The sequence below is a fragment of the Oncorhynchus masou genome, chromosome 9, assembly GCF_036934945.1.
Source record: "Oncorhynchus masou masou isolate Uvic2021 chromosome 9, UVic_Omas_1.1, whole genome shotgun sequence".
In the NCBI taxonomy this organism is placed as follows: Eukaryota; Metazoa; Chordata; class Actinopteri; order Salmoniformes; family Salmonidae; genus Oncorhynchus; species Oncorhynchus masou.
Window position 1 is genome coordinate 9,639,776 of NC_088220.1, and position 24,525 is coordinate 9,664,300.

General features: G+C 43.2%; 1 protein-coding gene across 2 annotated transcripts in view; it reads right to left on the reverse strand.

The window, feature by feature from the left end:
• gabrb2a (gamma-aminobutyric acid type A receptor subunit beta2a) overlaps positions 1-24,525 on the reverse strand; it is a 96,153-nt gene that overhangs the window by 38,818 nt on the left and 32,810 nt on the right. For both annotated transcript variants that reach the window (XM_064973135.1, XM_064973134.1), the window contains exon 4: positions 23,829-24,049. In XM_064973135.1, coding sequence (XP_064829207.1) covers positions 23,829-24,049 — 221 coding nt within the window. The remainder of the gene's footprint in view (positions 1-23,828; positions 24,050-24,525) is intronic.

Genomic DNA, 24,525 nt, shown 5'->3' on the forward strand with positions numbered 1-24,525 from the left:
GGGCCAAAAGTTTGGGGAATGACACAAATATAAATTTTCACAAAGTTTACTGCTTCAGTGTGTTAGATATTTTTGTCAGATGTTACTATGGAATACTGAAGTTGCATTTCATAATTTATTGACAATTACATGAAGTTGATGCAGTCAATATTTGCAGTGTTTGTGCAATGTTGGCATGCTGTCAATTAACTTCTGGGCCACATCCTGACTGATGGCAGCCCATTCTTTAATCAATGCTTGGAGTTTGTCAGAATTTGTGGGTTTTTGTTTGGCCTCTTGTCATTACTGTACTGTACTCCACTGTACTCTTTGTGATGTTATGGTCAGGTTGAATACTGGTTGTCATTAAGTTGTTTGTGATGTGTGTGTGTCAGGTTGAATACTGGTTGTCATTAAGTTGTTTGTGATGTTATGGTCAGGTTGAATACTGGTTGCCATTAAGTTGTTTGTGATGTTATGGTCAGGTTGAATACTGGTTGTCATTAAGTTGTTTGTGATGTTATGGTCAGGTTGAATACTGGTTGTCATTATGATGTTGTTGTTGATGTTATGGACAGGTTGAATATTGGTTGTCATTAAGGTGTTGTCATTATGATGTTGTTGTTGATGTTATGGTCAGGTTTCTAACCAAAATATGAAAGATTTTCAAGATATCCTTGTCTGTAACAAATGATCACAAATACAGTACACTGTGGATTGTTTTCCCTTCAACCAGAAATACAAACTAAACTTGAAGATGCATTTAGTAAATAAACAACACAAGTTAATTTGAAATCCTTTCACTTAAAAAAATATCCAGGCACTCCAGTCCTTTGAAAAAAAAATTCAGACACAAAGACACATCTCTCCCTCTCTCTCATGTATAACAAGCCAGCTAGCAGGAAGGGAGGGAGAGAGACAGGAAGGAGGGAGGCAGGCAGGCATGGACAGAGAGAGGGGAAAGGACCAAAGTGCACAGGAGTATTATCAGAGGAGTCCTATGGATGGATGTCCTAGTTTACCCCCCTCTCTCTGCCTACTGTGGCTATCACTAACTATCACTAACTATCACCAACTCACCATGCTATACATGGTACTATCACTAACTATCACTAACTATCACTAACTATCACTAACTCACCATGCTATACCTGGTACTATCACTAACTCACCATGCTATACCTAACTATCACTAACTCACCATGCTATACCTGGTACTATCAGCTAACTCACCATGCCCTTCAGCCACCCAGCCCTTCAGCCACCCATCCCTTCAGCCACCCAGCCCTATACCACCCAGCACTAACTCACCATGCCCTATAGCCTGGTACTATCACTCAACTCACCATGCCCTTCAGCCACCAGCTTCAGCCACCCAGCCCTTCAGCCACCCAGCCCTTCAGCAACCCAGCCCTTCAGCCACCCAGCCCTTCATAAACCCAGCCCTTCAGCCACCCAGCCCTTCAACACTCAGACACCCAGCCCTTCAGCCACCCAGCCCTTCAGCCACCCAGCCCTTCAGCCACCCAGCCCTTCAGCCACCCAGCCCTTCATAAACCCAGCCCTTCAACTACTCAGCCACCCAGCCCCCTTCAGCCACCCAGCCCTTCCTTCAGACACCCAGCCCTTCAGCCACCCAGCCCTTCAGCCACCCAGCCCTTCAGCCACCCAGCCCTTCAACTTCAGCCACCCAGCCCTTCAGCAACCCAGCCCTTCATCCACCCAGCCCTTCATCCACCCAGCCCTTCAGCCACCCAGCCCTTCAACCTTCAGCCACCCAGCCCTTCAGCCACCCAGCCCTTCAGCCACCCAGCCCTTCAGCCACCCAGCCCTTCAGCCACCCAGCCCTTCAGCCACCCAGCCCTTCAGCCACCCAGCCCTTCAGCCACCCAGCCCTTCAGCCACCCAGCCCTTCAGCCACCCAGCCCTTCAACCACTCAGCCCTTCAGCCACCCAGCCCTTCATCCACCCAGCCCTTCAGCCACCCAGCCCTTCAACTACTCAGCCAGCCCTTCAGCCACCCAGCCCTTCAGCAACCCAGCCACAGTCAGCCCTTCAGCCACCCAGCCCTTCAGCCCAGCCCTTCAGCCACCCAGCCCTTCAGCCACCCAGCCCCCAGCTTCACCCAGCCCTTCAGCCACCCAGCCCTTCAGCCACCCAGCCCTTCAGCCACCCAGCCCTTCAGCCAAACAGCTTCAGCACCCAGTCTTCAGCCACCCAGCCCTTCAGCCATCCAGCCCTTCAGCCACACATCTTCATCACCCAGCCCTTCAACTACTCAGCCACCCAGCCCTTCAGCCACCCAGCCCTTCAGCCACCCAGCCAGCTTCAACCCTACTCAGCCACCCAGCCCTTCAGCCACCCAGCCCTTCAGCCAAACAGCCCTTCAGCCACCCAGCCCTTCAGCCACCCAGCCCTTCAGCCACCCAGCCCTTCAGCCACACAGCCCTTCAGCCACCCAGCCCTTCAGCCACCCAGCCCTCCAGCCACCCAGCCCTTCAGCCACCCAGCCCTTCAGCCACCCATGGCCCTTCAGCCAGCCAACCCTTCAGCCACCCAGCCCTTCAGCCACCCAGCCCTTCAGCCACCCAGCCCTTCATAAACCCAGCCCTTCAACTACTCAGCCACCCAGCCCTTCAGCAACCCAGCCCTTCATCCACCCAGCCCTTCAGCCACCCAGCCCTTCAACTGACTCAGTGTAACCCAGCAGTCATCCAACCCTTCAGCAACCCAACAGTCACCCTTTAGCCAGTCATTGAAAATAAGAATGTGTTCTTAACTGACTTGCCTGGTAAAATAAAGGCTGTTTAAATAAAAATAAAAATAACAGGCTATTTACAGATGGCATGGTAAGAAGAACAGGCTCAAAACATTCACTCATCAGTCTCCAAGCTTTTGTCTGAGTGTAATGGGAGACCAACCAACCAACAACTGGTGTTTCTCAGGATCCTCTAGTTATGGCATGGTCAGAATGAACAGGCTGAGTGAGACAGATGGCATGAGAGACAGAAGAACATGCGATGCCTGACAGCATGGCATGCCACAGATCTGCCGAACAGGTTTTTAACAAAACCTGTCAGGATGCTGCAGCTCTGTAACAGGCTGTAACCAGATGGCATGGGGAAACAGAGTATTTATGATGGAGCTCTGTAACTATGAGGCCTCACCTCCTGTTGCACAGATGACCATGGTCAGCATCCCAAAAGGCGGAGGTGTTTACATTTATGATGAAAAATTTCAAATTACAAAAAACAGAAGTTTTCCTGTTTGAGCTTCTAGTCATGAATCTATCAGCCTACTCAAGGCTTTTTATAGCTACTGTTTACAGGGTGGGCCATATACAGCGTTCCTCACGGAGTTCCCTGAATTCCTATCAGACCTTGTCGTCATAGGAGATAATATTCACATTTTTGGTGACTTTAATATCCACATGGAAAAGTCCACAGACCCACTCCAAAAGGCTTTCGGAGCCATCATCAACTCAGTGGGTTTTGTCCAAGATGTCTCCGGACCTACTCACTGCCACAGTCATACTCTGGACCTAGTTTTGTCCCATGGAATAAATGTTGTGGATCTTAATGTTTTTCCTCATACTCCTGGACTATCGGACAACCATTTTATTACGTTTGCAATCGCAACAAATAATCTGCTCAAACCCAAACCAAGGATCATCAAAAGTTGTGCAATAAATTCTCAGACATCCCAAAGATACCTAGATGCCCTTCCAGACTCCCTAAGGATGTCAAATTACAAAAATCAGTTAACCACCGAACTGGGGAACTCAATTTAACCTTGTGTAATACCCTAGATGCAGTCACACCCCTAAAAACAAAAAACATTTGTCATAAGAAACTAGCTCCCTGGTATACAGAAAATACCTGAGCTCTGACTCAAGCTTCCAGAAAATTGGAACAGAAATGTCCACACCAAACTGGAAGTCTTCCGACTAGCTTGGAAAGACAGTACCGTGCAGTATCGAAGAGCCCTCACTGCTGCTCGATCATCCTATTTTACCAACTCAATTGAGGAAAATAAGAACAATTCAAAATTGATTTTTGATACTGTTGCAAAGCTAACTAAAAATCAGCATTCCCCAAGAGAGGATGGCTTTCACTCTTCTTTAAGGGTTCATGATCATTGAAAGCAAATGACGGACTCCTCTTTAAATCTGCATTTTCCTCCAAAGCTCAGAGTCTGAACAACTCTGCCAGGCCCTAGGAACAAGGGAGACACTCAAGTGGTTTAGTACTGTATCTCTTGACAAAATGATCAAAATAATCATGGCCTCTAAACCTTCAAGCTGCATACTGGACCCTATTCCAACTAAACTACTGAAAGAGCTGCTTCCTGTGCTTGGCCTCCTATGTTGAACATAATAAACGGCTCTCTATCCACGGATGTGTACCAAACTCACTAAAAGTGGCAGTAATAAAGCCTCTCTTGAAAAAGCCAAACAAACCTTGACCCAGAAAATATTAAAAACTATCGGCCTATATCGAATCTTCCATTCCTCTCAACATTTTTAGTCCAAAAAGCTGTTGCTCAGCAACTCACTGCCTTCCTGAAAGCAAACAATGTATACGAAACGCCAGTCTGGTTTTAGACCCCATCATAGCAATGAGACTGCATAAAGTTGGTAAATTACCTTTTAATGGCATCAGACCGAGGCTCTGCATCTGTCCTCGTGCTCCTAGACCAGGGGTGTCAAAGTCAAATGGACGGAGGGCCAAAAAAAAATTTAGCTACAAGCTCGAGGGCCGGACTGTTCGAATGTTCATTGAAAAATTTTTAAATGAGATATAGTCTAGTGAACCTAATTGAACCTACTGAAAACCTAACAAATATATTCCAATATGATCAGATAAATAAAGCAATATTTTCTTATGGCTCTGTCAGTAATCTTTAATTTTCAACAGACACAAAAGACAAATTTCCTTTATATAAAAATCCCCATAACATGAACATTAAATGAAAGAAACCGGTATTCAACACCATCAGTAGCCTATATTTTCTATTTTAGCTTGGGCTAAATTTACTTCAAAGAAAAAAACAATAATAGCAATTTTCTATCATCCACTCAACTGAAATATTTTAAAATATAATTGATTGAAATACAATAAAATAAAGTGCAAAAATCTATTAATCAAAAACAACACTTTGTTTAAGGAAAGCTAACATGCAGTGAAAACAAATATTAAACTTTAACTTTTAAACTTGAACTGAGTAAAAACTCTAAATATGTGATTGCACAGTAATGTTCACTTGTTTGAGGTTGAGGGTGATACTTGGTGGTGTCCCATCTTTTCCACAAGTTCATCAATGTTCGGGGTAAGGCTCTGAGCTGAGGAAATCCTCAGAATTGAGTGGAGGTGTTCAGCAGTAAGTCGACTTCTGTGTGATGTTTTGTTCAGGTTCATCAAAGAAAAAGTTGTTCACACAGGTACTCTGCCAAACATAGACAACGTTTGAGCAGCCTGGATGCGCAGCTGGGGCATTGTATCGGGGAGGAAATGAATCAGCAACTGCCGCATATTTTCAAGTGCATCATTGCATTGGAAACCTCCATTTGGAGGTTTGGACCCTATTCCAACTAAACTAATGAAAGAGCAGTTCCAACCTGTTTTTGTGCTTCAAAGTCAGAACATAATAAACGGCTCATCTATCCACCGGATGTGTACCAAACTCACTAAAAGTGGCAGTAATAAACCTTGTTTGAAAAAGTTCTCAGTGTCCACCTTGTTTTGCCATTTTTGATGGGTATCTGAAAGTTAATTTTACTGTGATGCTGACGACTGCTGTGCCAATAAATATTGAAATGCAAACTGCCTTCCTGAAAGCAAACAATGTATACGAAACAGTTTGGTTTTAGTCACCATTGCACTGGGAAATGTAGTATTGGTGCGTGTAAAAGATTACCTTTGCGGTGGCTAATAATAAATCAAGATCCCAGGCTCTGCATCTGTCCTGACATATGTGTCCTAGACCTTAGTGCTGCTTTTGATACCATCGATCACCACATTCTTTTGGAGAGATTGGAAACCCAAATTGGTCTACACAGACAAGTTCTGGCCTGGTTTAGATCTTATCCGTCGGAAAGATATCAGTTTGTCTCTGTGGATAGTTTGTCCTCAAATCAACTGTAGATTTTGGTGTTCCTCAAGGTTCCATTTTAGGGCCACTATTGTTTTCACTATATACTTTACCTCTTGGTGGTGTCATTCTGAAACATAATGTTAAGTTTTACTGCTATGCAGATGACACACAGCTGTACATTTTGATAAAACATCGTGAAGCCCCAAAAATGCCCTCACTGGAAGCCTGTTTCAGACATAAGGAAGTGGATGGCTGCAAATGTTCTACTTTTAAACTCGGGCAAAACAGAGATGCTTGTTCTAGGTCCCAAGAAACAAAGAGATCTTCTGTTGAATCTGACAATTCATCTTGATGGTTGTACAGTCGTCTCAAATAAAACTGTGAAAAACCTCGGCGTTACTCTTGACCCTGATCTCTCTTTTGATGAACATATCAAGACTGTTTCAAGGACAGCTTTTTCTATCTATGTAACATTGCAAAAATCAGAAACTATCTGTCTAAAAATGATGCAGAAAAATGTATCCATGCATTTGTTACTTCTAGGTTAGACTACTGCAATGCTCTACTTTCCGGCTCCCCGGATAAAGCACTAAATAAACTTCAATTAGGGCTAAACACGGCTGCTAGAATCCTGACGAGAACCAAAAAATGTGTTCATATGACTCCAGTGCTAGCCTCCCTACACTGGCTTCCTGTTAAGGCAAGGGCTGATTTCAAGGTTTTACTGCTAACCTACAAAGCATTACATGGGCTTGCTCCAACCTATCTTTCTGATTTGGTCCTGCCGTACATACCTACACGTATGCTACAGTCACAAGACGCAAGCCTCCTTACTGTCCCTAGAATTTCTAAACAAACAGCTGGAGGCAGGGCTTTCTCCTATAGAGCTCCATTTTTACGGAATGGTCTGCCTTCCCATGTGAGAGACGCAGACTCGGTCTCAACTTTTAAGTCTTTACTGAAGACTCATCTCTTCAGTTGGTCCTATGATTGAGTGTAGTCTGGCCCAGGGGTTTGAAGGTGAACGGAAAGGCCCTGGAGCAACGAACCGCCTTGCTGTCTCTGCCTGGCCGGTTCCCCTCTCTCCACTGGGATTCTCTGCCTCAAACCCTGTTACAGGGTCACTGGCTTACTGGTGCTCTTCCATGCCGTCCCTGGGAGTGGTGCCTCACATGAGTGGGTTTAGTCATTGACGTGATCTTCCTGTCTGGGTTGTGCCGTGGCGGAGATCTTTGTGGGCTATACTCGGCCTTGTCTCAGGATGGTAAGTTGGTGGTTGAAGACATTCCTCTGGTGGTGTGGGGGCTGTGCTTTTGAAAAGTGGGTGGGGTTATATCCTGACTGTTTGGCCCTGTCCGGGGGTATCGTCGGATGGGGCCACAGTGTCTCCCGACCACTTCTGTCTCAGCCTCCAGTATTTATGCTGCAGGAGTTTATGTGTCGGGGGGCTAGGGTCAGTTTGTTATATCTGGAGTATTTCTCCTGTCTTATCCGGTGTCCTGTGTGAATTTAAGTATGCTCTTTCTAATCCTCTCTATCTTTCTTTCTTTCTCTCTTTCTCTCTTTCTTTCTCTCTCTCGGAGGACCTGAGCCCTAGGACCATGCCTCAGGACTATCTGGCCTGATAACTCCTTGCTGTCCCCAGTCCACCTGGCCGTGCTGCTGCTCCAGTTTCAACTGTTCTGCCTGCGGCTATGGAAACCTGACCTGTTCACCGGACGTGCTACCTGTCCCAGCCCTGCTGTTTTCAACTCTCTAGAGACAGCAGGAGCGGTAGAGATACTCTTAATGATCGGCTATGAAATGCCAACTGACATTTACTCCCGAGGTGCTGACTTGCTGCACCCTCGGCATCCACTGTGATTATTATTTGACCCTGCTGGTCATCTATGAACATTCAAACATCTTGGCCATGTTCTGTTTTAATCTCCACCCGGCACAGCCAGAAGAGGACTGGCCACCCCTCATAGCCTGGTTCCTCTCTAGGTGTCTTCCTAGGTTCTGGCCTTTCTAGGGAGTTTTTCCTAGTCACCGTGCTTCTACACCTGCACCGCTTTCTGTTTGGGGTTTTAGGCTGGGTTTCTGTACAGCACTTTGAGATATCAGCTGATGCATCAGAATACATTTGATTTGATGTAAAAAATAAACTCTCTCTCTCTCTCTCTCTCTCTCTCTCGGCATAGTCAAATAAACAGTCAAAAATGAACAGTAAACATTACCCTCACAAAAGAGAGAGAGATAGAGAGAGATAACGGGGGGTGAGAGAGAGCAGGGAGAGAGAGAGACAGAGAGACAGAGAGAGACAGAGAGGGAGAGAGAGAGAGAGAGAGATAACGGGGGTCAGAGAGAGCAGAGAGAGAGAGACACAGAGAGACAGAGAGAGAGAGAGAGAGAGTGAGATAACAGGGGTTGAGAGAGGGCAGAGAGAGAGAGAAAGATAGGAATATAGAGAGAGTAGCAGTCCACCCTCATCCCACTGTGTAGAGGCCATATTCACCAGATATATAGAGATTCAAACACGCTACATTTGTCCTGTTGTTGAGTTAATAGGTCATCTATCTCTGGTCTAAAACTGGACTGTTGTGCTTTTCCTGCTCTCACAGTTCATCCCAGGCTGTGTGTGTTAGTGTGTGGACCAGAGGAGGCTGGTGGGAGGAGCTATAGGAGGATGGGTTCATTGTAATGCCTGGAATGTAATATATGGAATGGTATTTAAACACAACAAACACATGGAAACCACATGTTTGACTCTGTTCCATTAATTCCATTCCAGCCATTACAATGAGCCCGTCCTCCTATAGCTCCCCCCCACCAGCCTCCTCTGGTGTGGACCACCTAAGGCAGCCTGTGCACCTTTATCCAAAATGACCTTGTTTACCAACACTGGTGCAGTAACACGAACCACACACACACACACCATAGCACGAACCACACACACACCATAGCACAAACCACACACACACACACACACAGCATAGCACACACACACACACACAACACACACACACACACACACACACACACACACACACACACACACACACACACACACACACAATAGCACGAACCACACACACACACACACACACCATAGCACAAACCACACACACACACCATAGCACGAACCACACACACACACACACCATAGCATAAACCACACACACACACCATAGCATAAACCACACACACACACCATAACATGAACCACACACACACACACCATAGCATAAACCACACACACCATAGCATAAACCACACACACCATAGCACAAACCACACACACACACCATAGCACGAACCACACACACACACACACCATAGCATAAACCACACACACACACCATAACACGAACCACACACACACACACACACACACACACACACACACACACACACACACACACACACACACACACACACACACACACACCATATCCCAGACAGGATCTTATTTGGAGGGAGAGGAGAGGAGAGTATACCTAGCAGCTAGCCTACTGTAGAGTACCTGACAAACATACTAATGGAGGGAGGAGTGGAGAGGAGAGGAGCAGAGTGGAGAGGAGAGGAGAGTATACCTAGCAGCTAGCCTACTGTAGAGTACCTGACAAACATACTAATGGAGGGAGGAGAGGAGAGGAGAGGAGAGGAGAGGAGAGGAGAGGAGAGGAGAGGAGAGGAGAGGAGAGGAGAGGGAAAAAGGTAGCAGCTAACCTACTGTAGAGTACCTGACAAACATACTAATGGAGGGAGGAGTGGAGAGGAGAGGAGCAGAGCGGAGAGGAGAGGAGAGTATACCTAGCAGCTAACCTACTGTAGAGTACCTGACAAACATACTAATGGAGGTTGGAGAGGACAGGACACTGTCACACTGTAGCAAGCAGCAGGGTTTAGGGCAGCAGGGTTTAGGGAGCAGGGTTGAGGGCAGCAGGGTTTAGGGCAGCAGGGTTTAGGGCAGCAGGGTAGCAGAGTTTAGGGCAGCAAGGTTTAGGGTAGCAGGGTTTAGGGCAGCAGGGTTTCGGGCAGCAGGGTTTAGGGTAGCAGGGTTTACTAATGGAGGTTGGAGAGGACAGGACACTGTCACACTGTAGCAAGCAGCAGGGTTTAGGGCAGCAGGGTTTAGGGTAGCAGAGTTAAGTGCAGCAGGGTTTATGGTAGCAGGGTTTAGGGCAGCAGGGTTTAGGGCAGAAGGGTTTAGGGTAGCAGGGTTTAGGGTAGCAGGGTTTAGGGCAGCAGGGTTTAGGGCAGCAGGGTTTATGGTAGCAGGGTTTTGGGCAGCAGGGTAGCAGAGTTTAGGGCAGCAGGGTAGAAGAGTTTAGGGCAGCAGGGTTTAGGGTAGCAGAGTTAAGTGCAGCAGGGTTTATGGTAGCAGGGTTTAGGGCAGCAGGGTTTAGGGCAGAAGGGTTTAGGGCAGCAGGGTTTAGGGTAGCAGGGTTTATGGTAGCAGGGTTTTGGGCAGCAGGGTAGCAGGGTTTAGGGCAGCAGGGTTTAGTGTAGCAGGGTTTAGGGCAGCAGGGTTTAGTGTAGCAGGGTTTAGGGTAGCAGGGTTTAGGGTAGCAGGGTTTAGTAGGTTGAGGCCGGGTCCTGCAGACTGGTCTACTGCCCTCGTTGATATACAGTGCCTTTGGAAAGTATTCAGACCCCTTGACTTATTCCACATTTTGTTACGTTCAGCCTTAATCTAAAATGATTATTTTTTTCTTCCTCATCAATCTACACACCCCATAATGACAAAGCAAAAAAACAATTTCTGAATTTTTCCACATTGATAAAAATATATCTATAGATATCACATTCACATTTATTTATTTATAAGTATTCAGACCCTTTACTCAGTACTTTGGTGAAGCACCTTTGGCAGCGATTACAGCCTCGAGTCTTCTTGGGTATGACGCTACAAGCTTGGCACACCTGTATTTGGTGAGTTTCTCCCATTCTTCTCTGCAGATCCTTTCAAGCTCTGTCAGGTTGGATGGGGAAGCTTCACTGCACAGCTATTTTCAGGTCTCTCCAGAGATGTTCGATCGGGTTCAAGTCCGGGCTCTGGCTGGGACACTCTTGGACCTTCTGAGACTTGTCCCGAAGCCACTGCTGCGTTGTCTTGGCTGTGTGCTTAGGGTCGTTGTCCTGTTGGAAGGTGACCCTTGGCCCAAGTCTGAGGTCCTGATCGCTCTGGAGCAGGTTTTCATCTAGGATCTCGCTGTACTTTGCTCCGTTCATCTTTGCCCCGATCCTGACTGGTCTCCCAGTCCCTGCAGCTGAAAAACATCCCCACAGCATGATGTTGTCACCACCATGCTTCACTGTAGGGATGGTGCCAGGTTTCCTCCAGACGTGATGCTTGGCATTCAGGTCAAAGAGTTTAATCTTAGTTTCATCAGACCAGAGAATCTTGTTTCTCATGGTCTGAGTCCTTTAGGTGTCTTTTGACAAACTCCAAGCGGCTACTCTACCATTAAGGTCTGATTGGTGGAGTGCTGCAGAGATGGTTGTCCTTCTGAAAGGTTCTCCCATCTCCACAGAGGAACTCTGGAGCTCTGTCAGAGTGACCATCGGGTTCTTGGTCACCTCCCTGACCAAGGCCCTTCTCCCCCGATTGCTCAGTTTGGTCAGGCGGCCAACTCTAGGAAGAGTCTTTGTGGTTCCAAACATCATCCATTTAAGAATGATGGAGGCCACTGTGTTCTTGGGGACCTTCAATGCTGCAAAAATATGTTGCTACCATTCCACAGATCTGTGCCTCGACACAATCCTGTTTCGAAGCACTAAGGGCAATTCCTTTGACCTCATGGCTTGGTTTTTGCTTTGACATGCAAGTAAGACCTTATAGACAGGTGTGTGTCTTTTCAAATAATGTCCAGTCAATTGAATTTGCCACAGGTGGACTCCAATTAAATGGTAGAAACATCTCAAGGATGATCAATGGAGACAGGATGCACCTGAATTTCGAGTCTCATAGCAAAGTGTCTGAATACTTAAGTAAGTCAACAAAGCATAAGAAGGCTTTGCCTTTGTTTTGGTTTGTTTGTTTGTCAATTAGAGTGTGTAGGGTGAATACGTGGTCTGTCGTACGTTAATATGATAAAAAGCTAATTTGCCATTTGCTCAGTACATTGTTTTCATGGAGGAAATGTAGGAGTCTGCTGTTAACGATAATGCAGAGGATTTCCCAAAAGGTTGCTGTTGACGCATCTCTCTCTCTATTTCTCTTTCTCATGATATCCATTGAACTGTTCAGCCCATCTCTTCTGCTACTGACAGAAGATCAGGGCTGTACGTCTCCATAGCACATCCTGTCCTCTCACAAAAAGAGCTAGAGAAAATAGCTGCGCTTCAGGCTAATTCCTCCATCTTGGAATCTGACTCACATGGTTTTCAACAACAGTGAATAAATGTGTCTCTTAATATGTTCGTTGAAATCTTGAAAATAAATATATGATGTGTAGTGGCCAGTACCATAACTGGTAACAACTACAGTGGCAAGAGAAAGTATGTGAACCCTTTGGAATTACCTGGACTTCTGCATAATTTGGTCATACAATTTTATCTGATCTAAGTCACAACAATATACAAAAACAGTCTGTTTAAACTAATAAAGTAAAATATAGTAGAGTATTTTACAGCAGAGAAGAGTACAGAGGAGTACAGTAGAGTAGAGTACAGTAGAGTACAGTAGAGAGGAGTAGAGTACAGTAGAGTAGGGTACAGTACAGTAGGGTACAGTAGAGAGGAGTACAGTACAGTACAGTACAGTACAGTAGGGTACAGTAGAGAGGAGTAGGGTACAGTACAGTAGGGTACAGTAGAGAGGAGTAGAGTACAGTAGAGTACAGTGGAGAGGAGTAGAGTACAGTAGAGTAGGGTACAGTACAGTAGGGTACAGTAGAGAGGAGTAGAGTACAGTAGAGTACAGTAGAGTACTGTAGAGAGAAGTAGAGTACAGTAGATTAGGGTACAGTACAGTAGGGTACAGTAGAGTACAGTAGAGTAGTGTCCAGTAGAGTCCAGTAGAGTACAGTAGAGTAGAGTCCAGTAGATTACAGTAGAGTAGAGTCCAGTAGAGTACAGTAGAGTACAGTAGAGTCCAGTAGAGTACAGTAGAGTAGAGTACAGTACAGTCCAGTAGAGTAGAGTCCAGTAGAGTCCTGTAGAGTACAGTAGAGTCCAGTAGAGTAGAGTCCAGTAGAGTCCAGTAGAGTACAGTAGAGTAGAGTCCAGTAGATTACAGTAGAGTAGAGTCCAGTAGAGTACAGTAGAGTCCAGTAGAGTAGAGTCCAGTAGAGTACAGTAGAGTACAGTAGAGTCCAGTAGAGTAGAGTCCAGTAGAGTACAGTAGAGTAGAGTCCAGTAGAGTAGAGTCCAGTAGAGTCCAGTAGAGTACATTAGAGTAGAGTCCAGTAGATTACAGTAGAGTAGAGTACAGTAGAGTCCAGTAGAGTACAGTAGAGTCCAGTAGAGTAGAGTCCAGTAGAGTCCAGTAGAGTAGAGTAGAGTACAGTAGAGTCCAGTAGAGTACAGTAGAGTCCAGTAGAGTAGAGTCCAGTAGAGTCCAGTAGAGTACAGTAGAGTACAGTAGAGTCCAGTAGAGTAGAGTCCAGTAGAGTACAGTAGAGTAGAGTCCAGTAGAGTACAGTAGAGTAGAGTCCAGTAGAGTCCAGTAGAGAACAGTAGAGTCCAGTAGAGTCCAGTAGAGTACAGTAGAGTAGAGTAGAGTCCAGTAGAGTACAGTAGAGTCCAGTAGAGTAGAGTCCAGTAGAGTACAGTAGAGTACAGTAGAGTCCAGTAGAGTCCAGTAGAGTAGAGTCCAGTAGAGTCCAGTAGAGTACAGTAGAGTACAGTAGAGTAGAGTCCAGTAGAGTCCAGTAGAGTCCAGTAGAGTAGAGTCCAGTAGAGTACAGTAGAGTAGAGTCCAGTAGAGTACAGTAGAGTCCAGTAGAGTAGAGTCCAGTAGAGTAGAGTCCAGTAGAGTACAGTAGAGTACAGTAGAGTACAGTAGAGTCCAGTAGAGTACAGTAGAGTCCAGTAGAGTAGAGTCCAGTAGAGTACAGTAGAGTAGAGTCCAGTAGAGTCCAGTAGAGTCCAGTAGAGTACAGTACACTGATGGAACAGGATACTGAAGACTGGCATGTAATGCAGGCCTTATTAATAACAGATTATAGGTTATAGTCTGAACACAGTCTTAGAGTCCTAGCTCAGTGTTTCCCAAAAACCTGACCATAACTTCACAAAGAACGTCAGAAGGACCATGCCTGTCAAGGATTCTGCAATTCATTGATCTCTACTCAACCATTGTGCTTTTGTCAATGATTACTGGCCAGGGGGTCTTAAACGTATCACATTTGATATCAATCACTATGTTGTTCTTCCACAAAGACTATGAGAGTAGTGTTGTCCATCTGTTACTGGACACAGTCACCAGCTGTGTGTCCCACTATGCAGTACTGAGGAGATTCTTAGAGAGGAGAGTCCTGGACACACACACACACACACACACAACCTCCCTGCTGTTCTCACCAGCCGTCTCTACTGCATATCTACAGGTACACACACACACACACACACACACACACACACACACACACACACACACACACACACACACAATGTGCTCTAAGCATTCTGACATCTGGTCCTGCTGACTGGGTGTCTGGACTTACTAACATCAAATAACAGACTGACTGATAAAAAGTGGAGAGGAGAGGAGAGGAGAGGAGAGGAGAGGAGAGGAGAGGAGAGGAGAGGAGAGGAGAGGAGAGGAGAGGAGAGGGAGGGCAGGTGAGAGAGGAGCGGAGAGGAGAGGGAGAGAGAGAGGAGAGGAGAGGAGAGGAGAGGAGAGGAGAGGAGAGGAGAGGAGAGGAGAGGAGAGGAGAGGAGAGGAGAGGAGAGGAGAGGAGAGGAGAGGAGAGGAGAGGAGAGGAGAGGAGAGGAGAGGGAGGGCTATAATATATACTATATATATATAATAGTTATATACTATAACTGACTGGAACTGACGATAACTGACTGTAACTGACTGTAACTGTAACTGACTGTAACTGACTGTAACTGACTGTAACTGACTATAACTGACTGTAACTGTAACTGACTATAACTGACTATAACTGACTATAACTGTAACTGACTGGAACTGACTATAACTGACTGTAACTGTAACTGACTGGAACTGTAACTGACTATAACTGACTGACTATAACTGTAACTGACTGGAACTGACTATAACTGACTGTAACTGTAACTGACTGGAACTGTAACTGACTATAACTGACTGTAACTGTAACTGACTGGAACTGACTGTAACTGACTATAACTGACTGTAACTGTAACTGACTGTAACTGTAACTGACTGGAACTGACTATAACTGACTGTAACTGTAACTGACTGTAACTGTAACTGACTGTAACTGACTGTAACTGACGATAACTGACTGTAACTGACTGTAACTGTAACTGACTGTAACTGTAACTGACTGTAACTGACTATAACTGACTGTAACTGACTATAACTGACTGTAACTGTAACTGACTGTAACTGAGTGTAACTGTAACTGACTGGAACTGTAACTGACTGTAACTGTAACTGACTGTAACTGACTGTAACTAACTGTAACTGACTGTAACTGACTGTAACTGACTATAACTGACTATAACTGACTGTAACTGTAACTGACTGTAACTGACTATAACTGACTGTAACTGACTGTAACTGACTGTAACTGTAACTGACTGGAACTGTAACTGACTGTAACTGTAACTGACTGTAACTGACTGTAACTGACTATAACTGACTGTAACTGTAACTGACTGTAACTGACTGTAACTGACTATAACTGACTGTAACTGACTGTAACTGACGATAACTGACTGTAACTGTAACTGACTGTAACTGACTGTAACTGACTGTAACTGACTGTAACTGACTATAACTGTAACTGACTAACTGACTATAACTGACTGTAACTGACTGTAACTGACTGTAACTGACTGTAACTGACTGTAACTGTAACTGACTATAACTGACTATATCTGACTATAACTGACTGGAACTGACTGTAACTGTAACTGACTGTAACTGACTGTAACTGACGATAACTGACTGTAACTGTAACTGACTGTAACTGACTATAACTGACTGTAACTGACTGTAACTGACTGTAACTGACTGTAACTGTAACTGACTATAACTGACTATATCTGACTATAACTGTAACTGACTAACTGACTAACTGACTGTGTAAACTGTAACTGACTGTAACTGACTGTAACTGACGATAACTGACTGTAACTGTAACTGACTGTAACTGACTGTAACTGACTGTAACTGTAACTGACTGTAACTGACTGTAACTGACTATAACTGTAACTGACTAACTGACTATAACTGACTGTAACTGACTGTAACTGACTGTAACTGACTGTAACTGACTGTAACTGTAACTGACTATAACTGACTATAACTGACTATAACTGACTATAACTGACTGGAACTGACTGTAACTGTAACTGACTGTAACTGACTGTAACTGTAACTGTAACTAACTGTCACTGTAACTGACTGTAACTGACTATAACTGACTGTAGCTGTAACTGTAACTGACTGTAACTGACTGTAACTGAATGTAACTGACTGTAACTGACTATAACTGTAAATGACTGTAACTGACTGTAACTGTAACTGTAACTGACTGTAACTGACTGTAACTGACTGTAACTGACTGGAACTGTAACTGTAACTGACTGTAACTGTAACTGACTGTAACTGACGATAACTGACTGTAACTGTAAATGACTGTAACTGACTGTAACTGACTGTAACTGTAACTGACTATAACTGACTATAACTGACTGAAACTGGCTGTAACTGACTGTAACTGTAACTGTAACTGACTGTAACTGTAACTAACTGTCACTGTAACTGACTGTAACTGACTATAACTGACTGTAGCTGTAACTGTAACTGACTGCACTGTAACTGACTGTAACTGACTGCACTGTAACTGACTGTAACTGTAACTGACTGTAACTGACTGTAACTGTAACTGTCACTGTAACTGACTGTAACTGACTATAACTGACTGTCACTGTAACTGACTGTAACTGACTGTAACTGTAACTAACTGTCACTGTAACTGACTGTAACTGTAACTGACTATAACTGACTGTCACTGTAACTGACTGTAACTGACTGTAACTGTAACTAACTGTCACTGTAACTGACTATAACTGACTGTAACTGACTGTTACTGTAACTGTAACTAACTGTCACTGTAACTGACTGTAACTGTAACTGACAATAACTGTAACTGACTGTAACTGACTGTAACTGTAACTGACTGTAACTGTAACTGGCTGTAACTGTAACTGACTATAACTGTAACTGACTGTGACTGTAACTGACTGTAGCTGTAACTGACTTTAGCTGTAACTGTAACTGTAACTGACTGTAACTGACTGTAACTGTAACTGACTATAACTGAACTGTAACTGTAACTGTAACTGACTATAACTGTAACTGACTATAACTGTAACTGTAACTGTAACTGACTGTAACTGTAACTGTCACTGTAACTGACTGTAACTGACTATAACTGACTGTCACTGTAACTGACTGTAACTGACTGTAACTGTAACTAACTGTCACTGTAACTGACTGTAACTGACTATAACTGACTGTAACTGACTGTAACTGTAACTGACTGTAACTGACTGTAGCTGTAACTGACTGTAACTGACTATAACTGACTGTAACTGTAACTGACTGTAACTGACTGTAACTGACTATAACTGACTGTAACTGTAACTGACTGTAACTGACTGTAACTGTAACTGACTGTAAATAACTATAACTGACTGTAACTGACTATAACTGTAACTGACTGTAAAGCTGTAACTGACTGTAATTGTAACTGTAACTGACTGTAACTGACTGTAACTGACTGTAACTGACTGTAACTGACTGTAACTGACTATAACTGACTGTAACTGACTATAACTGTAACTGACTATAACTGTAACTGACTGTAACTGTAACTGACTGCAACTGTAACTGACTGTAACTGACTGTAACTATAACTGACTGTAACTATAACTGACTATAACTGTAACTGACTGTAACTGTAACTGACTGTAACTGACTGTAACTGTAACTAACTGTAACTGACTGTAACTGACTATAACTGACTGTAACTGACTGTAACTGTAACTGACTGTAACTGACTGTAACTGACTGTAACTGACTGTAACTGACTGTAACTAACTGTAACTGACTGTAACTGACTGTAACTGACTGTAACTGCAACTGACTGTAACTGACTGTAACTGACTATAACTGACTGTAACTGACTGTAACTGACTATAACTGACTGTAACTGTAACTGACTGTAACTGACTGTAACTGACTATAACTGACTGTAACTGACTGTGACTGTAACTGACTATAACTGACTGTAACTGACTATAACTGACTGTAACTGTAACTGACTGTAACTGACTGTAACTGACTATAACTGACTGTAACTGACTGTAACTGACTGTAACTGACTATAACTGACTGTAACTTTAACTGACTGTAACTGACTGTAACTGACTATAACTGTAACTGACTGTAACTGACTAACTGACTATAACTGACTGTAACTGACTGTAACTGACTATAACTGTAACTGACTAACTGACTATAACTGACTGTAACTGACTGTAACTGACTGTAACTGACTGTAACTGTAACTGACTATAACTGACTATAACTGACTATAACTGACTATAACTGACTGGAACTGACTGTAACTGTAACTGACTGTAACTGACTGTAACTGACTGTAACTAACTGTAACTGTAACTGACTGTAACTGACTATAACTGTACTGTAACTGTAACTGACTGTAACTGACTGTAACTGAATGTAACTGACTGTAACTGACTATAACTGTAAATGACTGTAACTGACTGTAACTGTAACTGTAACTGACTGTAACTGACTGTAACTGACTGTAACTGACTGGAACTGTAACTGTAACTGACTGTAACTGTAACTGACTGTAACTGACGATAACTGACTGTAACTGTAAATGACTGTAACTGACTGTAACTGACTGTAACTGTAACTGACTATAACTGACTATAACTGACTGAAACTGGCTGTAACTGACTGTAACTGTAACTGTAACTGACTGTAACTGTAACTGTAACTAACTGTCACTGTAACTGACTGTAACTGACTATAACTGACTGTAGCTGTAACTGTAACTGACTGCACTGTAACTGACTGTAACTGACTGCACTGTAACTGACTGTAACTGTAACTGACTGTAACTGACTGTAACTGTAACTGTCACTGTAACTGACTGTAACTGACTATAACTGACTGTCACTGTAACTGACTGTAACTGACTGTAACTGTAACTAACTGTCACTGTAACTGACTGTAACTGTAACTGACTATAACTGACTGTCACTGTAACTGACTGTAACTGACTGTAACTGTAACTAACTGTCACTGTAACTGACTATAACTGACTGTAACTGACTGTTACTGTAACTGTAACTAACTGTCACTGTAACTGACTGTAACTGTAACTGACAATAACTGTAACTGACTGTAACTGACTGTAACTGTAACTGACTGTAACTGTAACTGGCTGTAACTGTAACTGACTATAACTGTAACTGACTGTGACTGTAACTGACTGTAGCTGTAACTGACTTTAGCTGTAACTGTAACTGACTGTAACTGACTGTAACTGTAACTGACTATAACTGAACTGACTGTAACTGTAACTGACTATAACTGTAACTGACTATAACTGTAACGGACTGTAACTGACTGTAACTGTAACTGTCACTGTAACTGACTGTAACTGACTATAACTGACTGTCACTGTAACTGACTGTAACTGACTGTAACTGTAACTAACTGTCACTGTAACTGACTGTAACTGACTATAACTGACTGTAACTGACTGTAACTGTAACTGACTGTAACTGACTGTAGCTGTAACTGACTGTAACTGACTATAACTGACTGTAACTGTAACTGACTGTAACTGACTGTAACTGTAACTGACTGTAACTGTAACTGACTGTAACTGACTGTAACTGTAACTGACTGTAAATGACTATAACTGACTGTAACTGACTATAACTGTAACTGACTGCAGCTGTAACTGACTGTAACTGTAACTGTAACTGACTGTAACTGACTGTAACTGACTGTAACTGTAACGTACTGTAACTGACTATAACTGACTGTAACTGACTATAACTGTAACTGACTATAACTGTAACTGACTGTAACTGTAACTGACTGCAACTGTAACTGACTGTAACTGACTGTAACTATAACTGACTGTAACTATAACTGACTATAACTGTAACTGACTGTAACTGTAACTGACTGTAACTGACTGTAACTGTAACTAACTGTAACTGACTGTAACTGACTATAACTGACTGTAACTGACTGTAACTGTAACTAACTGTAACTGACTGTAACTGACTGTAACTGACTGTAACTGACTGTACCTAACTGTAACTGACTGTAACTGACTGTAACTGACTATAACTGACTGTAACTGCAACTGACTGTAACTGACTGTAACTGACTATAACTGACTGTAACTGACTGTAACTGACTATAACTGACTGTAACTGTAACTGACTGTAACTGACTGTAACTGACTATAACTGACTGTAACTGACTGTGACTGTAACTGACTATAACTGACTGTAACTGACTATAACTGACTGTAACTGTAACTGACTGTAACTGACTGTAACTGACTATAACTGACTGTAACTGACTGTAACTGACTGTAACTGACCATAACTGACTGTAACTTTAACTGACTGTAACTGACTGTAACTGACTATAACTGTAACTGACTGTAACTGACTAACTGACTATAACTGACTGTAACTGACTGTAACTGACTATAACTGACTGTGACTATAACTGACTATAACTGACTATAACTGACTGTAACTGACTGGTACTGACTATAACTGACTGTAACTGTAACTGTAACTGACTATAACTGACTATAACTGACTGTAACTGACTGTAACTGACTGTAACTGTAACTGACTATAACTGACTATAACTTACTATAACTGACTGTAACTGACTGGTACTGACTATAACTGACTGTAACTGTAACTGTGATTGTAAGTGTTGCCAGTGTTGTGATTGCCTTTACATTATTGTTTGAACTCATCTCAGATTCTTGGCCTAAACTCAGACACTTACCAGTAAGACGGTGAACAGTTAGCATTCTCCATAGGACAACGTGATTATTAGCCCTCATGCTAACACTGGCTGGGCATGTGCCACCAACGAAGAAGAACAGCCTTAGCTAAGCATCTGAGCATGTGCCCAGCGGTTTCCCCCGCTCTGAAACATTATTTTCCTCACAACAATGGTATCCATGAATTTGTGAGTTGCTGGGTTTGAATGAAAACAGGTGTCTGTTATAGGAAGTTCCATTAAATACTTTTCCAACGTATTTTTTCTCCACTTCACATCCCAGTATGAACTGACCCTGCAACATGGAGGACGGTAGATGAGTAGGCCACTAGGTAGATGAAAATAGGCCCACACTGTTCCCAAGCTTGCATGGGAGCATCTAGGTAGAAACAGGGAACGAGTAGTGTATTTTCTTTTCATGGCAATGGAACATGTTGTTTGTACTCCTGCCGCATCTTTTCAAGTTGTTCAATTGAAATGAGAGAATCGGAGAGACAGACATTGTGGCGGTAGTTGTAATTTGGCCTCTGCACTCCTACTGCCAAATACTCAAATTCTGTTCCCATACAAGCTTCAGAACAGTGAGGGACTATGTTTCTTTCTATTTGTCTTAGTTTTTCATGACAAGGAATGTTCAGATTTGGGTTAGTTTGAAGAGTAGACTCCATACCGAGGAGGGGTAGCTACTACCTAGCTACAGTTACTGGGGTGACGGTCAGAGTCCTTGCAGGCACCTCAATACTTGGGTCTTTCTCTTTAGTTTCTTGTTGTAGATGTAGAAAGTATGTGTTGGCTTATATAATTGAGGCCTTACATAATGGAAGCCTTATAAATTAGGTTTATAGATTTTTCTCCATCAAAGCTAAACATGTGAATTATCTGGTGCACTGAAAGATACTTAAATGGTTTAAGAACCCTTCATATAAGAGAGAAAGAGGTAGAGAGAGATATGAGAGAGAGGTAGAGAAAGAATGAATGAATGAAAGCTGCCTGCGATGTTCATGTCTTGAATTAGCAACAATAATGACTCATCCCTTTAAATACGCATGGCCGTAAAGCTGAGAGATAATTTGTACAGAAATCATCAAACACATCCATATATGGATACCTAGGTAGATATATGTACATCACATTACATGCTTCACAAAGTCACAGGCACCACAACAGTACATAAAACACCATCCAGTGTGATGTGTGTGGGTGTGTACCTGTGTGATGTGTATGACTGTGTGTAGGTGTGTGATGTGTGTGTGTAGATGTGATATGACTGTGTGTGTGTGAAAGGATGTGTGTGTGGTAGTGAAAGGATGTGTGTGTGTGTAGTGAAAGGATATGACTCCATACCTAGGTGTGAAAGGATATGTGTACGTAGGTAGTGTGTGTCCATGCGTGTGTGTTGTATGTTTGTATTGAACGTCTCCATTATTGATGATCATTGATCTATTATGAATGGCAATCCTCTCTGCAGCATCAGAGACTGAATCCATACCTAGGTAGATGAAAAATGCCACCTAGGTAGATGAAAATTCCCTACATGCTGCACTATTCTGTAGCCAAAAGCAGTGCACTATAATAGGGATTAGGGTGGATATTCAATACCTAGGTCAGAAACACAGCCAACATCATAAAGAGATGTTTTCTGGATGGATAGGATCTCATGCCGATATACAATCTAATACATTTCCTCCCTTTGATGGAGGATATCTCCAGCACCGTTCCATTATTGATTATAAACCCGATCAATTATTGATAATCATTAGAGACCATGAAAGTGTAAAGCCATGAAGAACTCCAACACGGTTGTTCAATCTAGTATGCAGTAGTGTGGAGACCCAAATGGTTAGTGAGGATGAAACAAGTCTAGATTCCTTGGTGGAAGGATAGCTCCATGAAGGACTATGAGCCTGTGAAATCCCTTTTCCCTCAACCAAACTCATCTCCTCTTTAGGTACGCTGAACTGTTTCATTATTGAATGATAAAACACCAAAGAAACCAACCCAGTATGATAGTGCTTAGGAGACCAGATGGTCAATCAGGAGATGAAAGGATATGACTCCATTACCTAGGTAGACTGAAAGGATATGACTCCATACCTAGATAGATGAAAGGATATGACTCCATACCTAAGTAGATGAAAGGATATGACTCCATACCTAGGTAGATGAAAGGATATGACTCCATACCTAGGTAGATGAAAGGATATGACTCCATACCTAGGTAGATGAAAGGATATGACTCCATACCTAGGTAGATGAAAGGATATGACTCCATACCTAAGTAGATGAAAGGATATGACTCCATTCCTAGGTAGATGAATAGATATGATATTCCTCAACCTCAACTACCTCGCCTCTGTTTCTCCTACAGTGCTTTACTGATCACAACCAAGCAATGAAAGATATTGATAATCATCACAGACTATGAAAGTGTAAAAGGCTACAGAACCCAAACCGTTTTTTCAATAACAACCGATCAATTATTGCTTATTGGAAATCATCAAAAACAATGAAAATCCCTTACCGGAGTCCATAGAGAACGGTGCCGTCCGGATGCAGTCGGATCATTCTGTTCTTGACCGTGACGCCGTGGACAAAGGACTTTTTATCGTTCAGGAAATAGGTGTCGGGAACCCAGAGCGAGTCGGCGACCCTGTTATCCAGCGTCAGGTTGAGGGCTATCTCAGAGTAGGACAGACGCTTGTCCCGCCAGGCCTGCTGGAAGTACATGGTCAACGTGTAGTCCTGGAGGAGAGGGGGAGGAAAGAGACGAGTCAGTAAACGAGTGGAGAGAGGGATAGATGGGATAGGTAGCTGAAACGACATGGTCAACGTGTCGTCCTGGAGGAGAGGGGAGAAGAGGGGAGAATGGATAAGGGATAGATGGGATAGGTAAAGCTGAAATTCACATGGTTGATTGTCTTTAATAGATAATGAATAACAGGTTACATTTAATTCTGAATACATTTGGGCCATTTTGTTCTGTCAGAATTTGACGTGTCGTTTTGGAAATGTAAAAGAAACTAATCTTCAGATAGATGGGATGTAGATACGACATGTAACGTGTAGTCTTGGAAGAGAGGGGAGAATGGATAAACCTACTGGACTACTAAAGTCAGAAATTCTCATAGTTGATTGTCTTTATCAGATAATGAGATAACTTACATTTAATTCTGAGATAATTTGGGCCATTTCTGTTCTGTAGATTTAGCTTTTCTTTA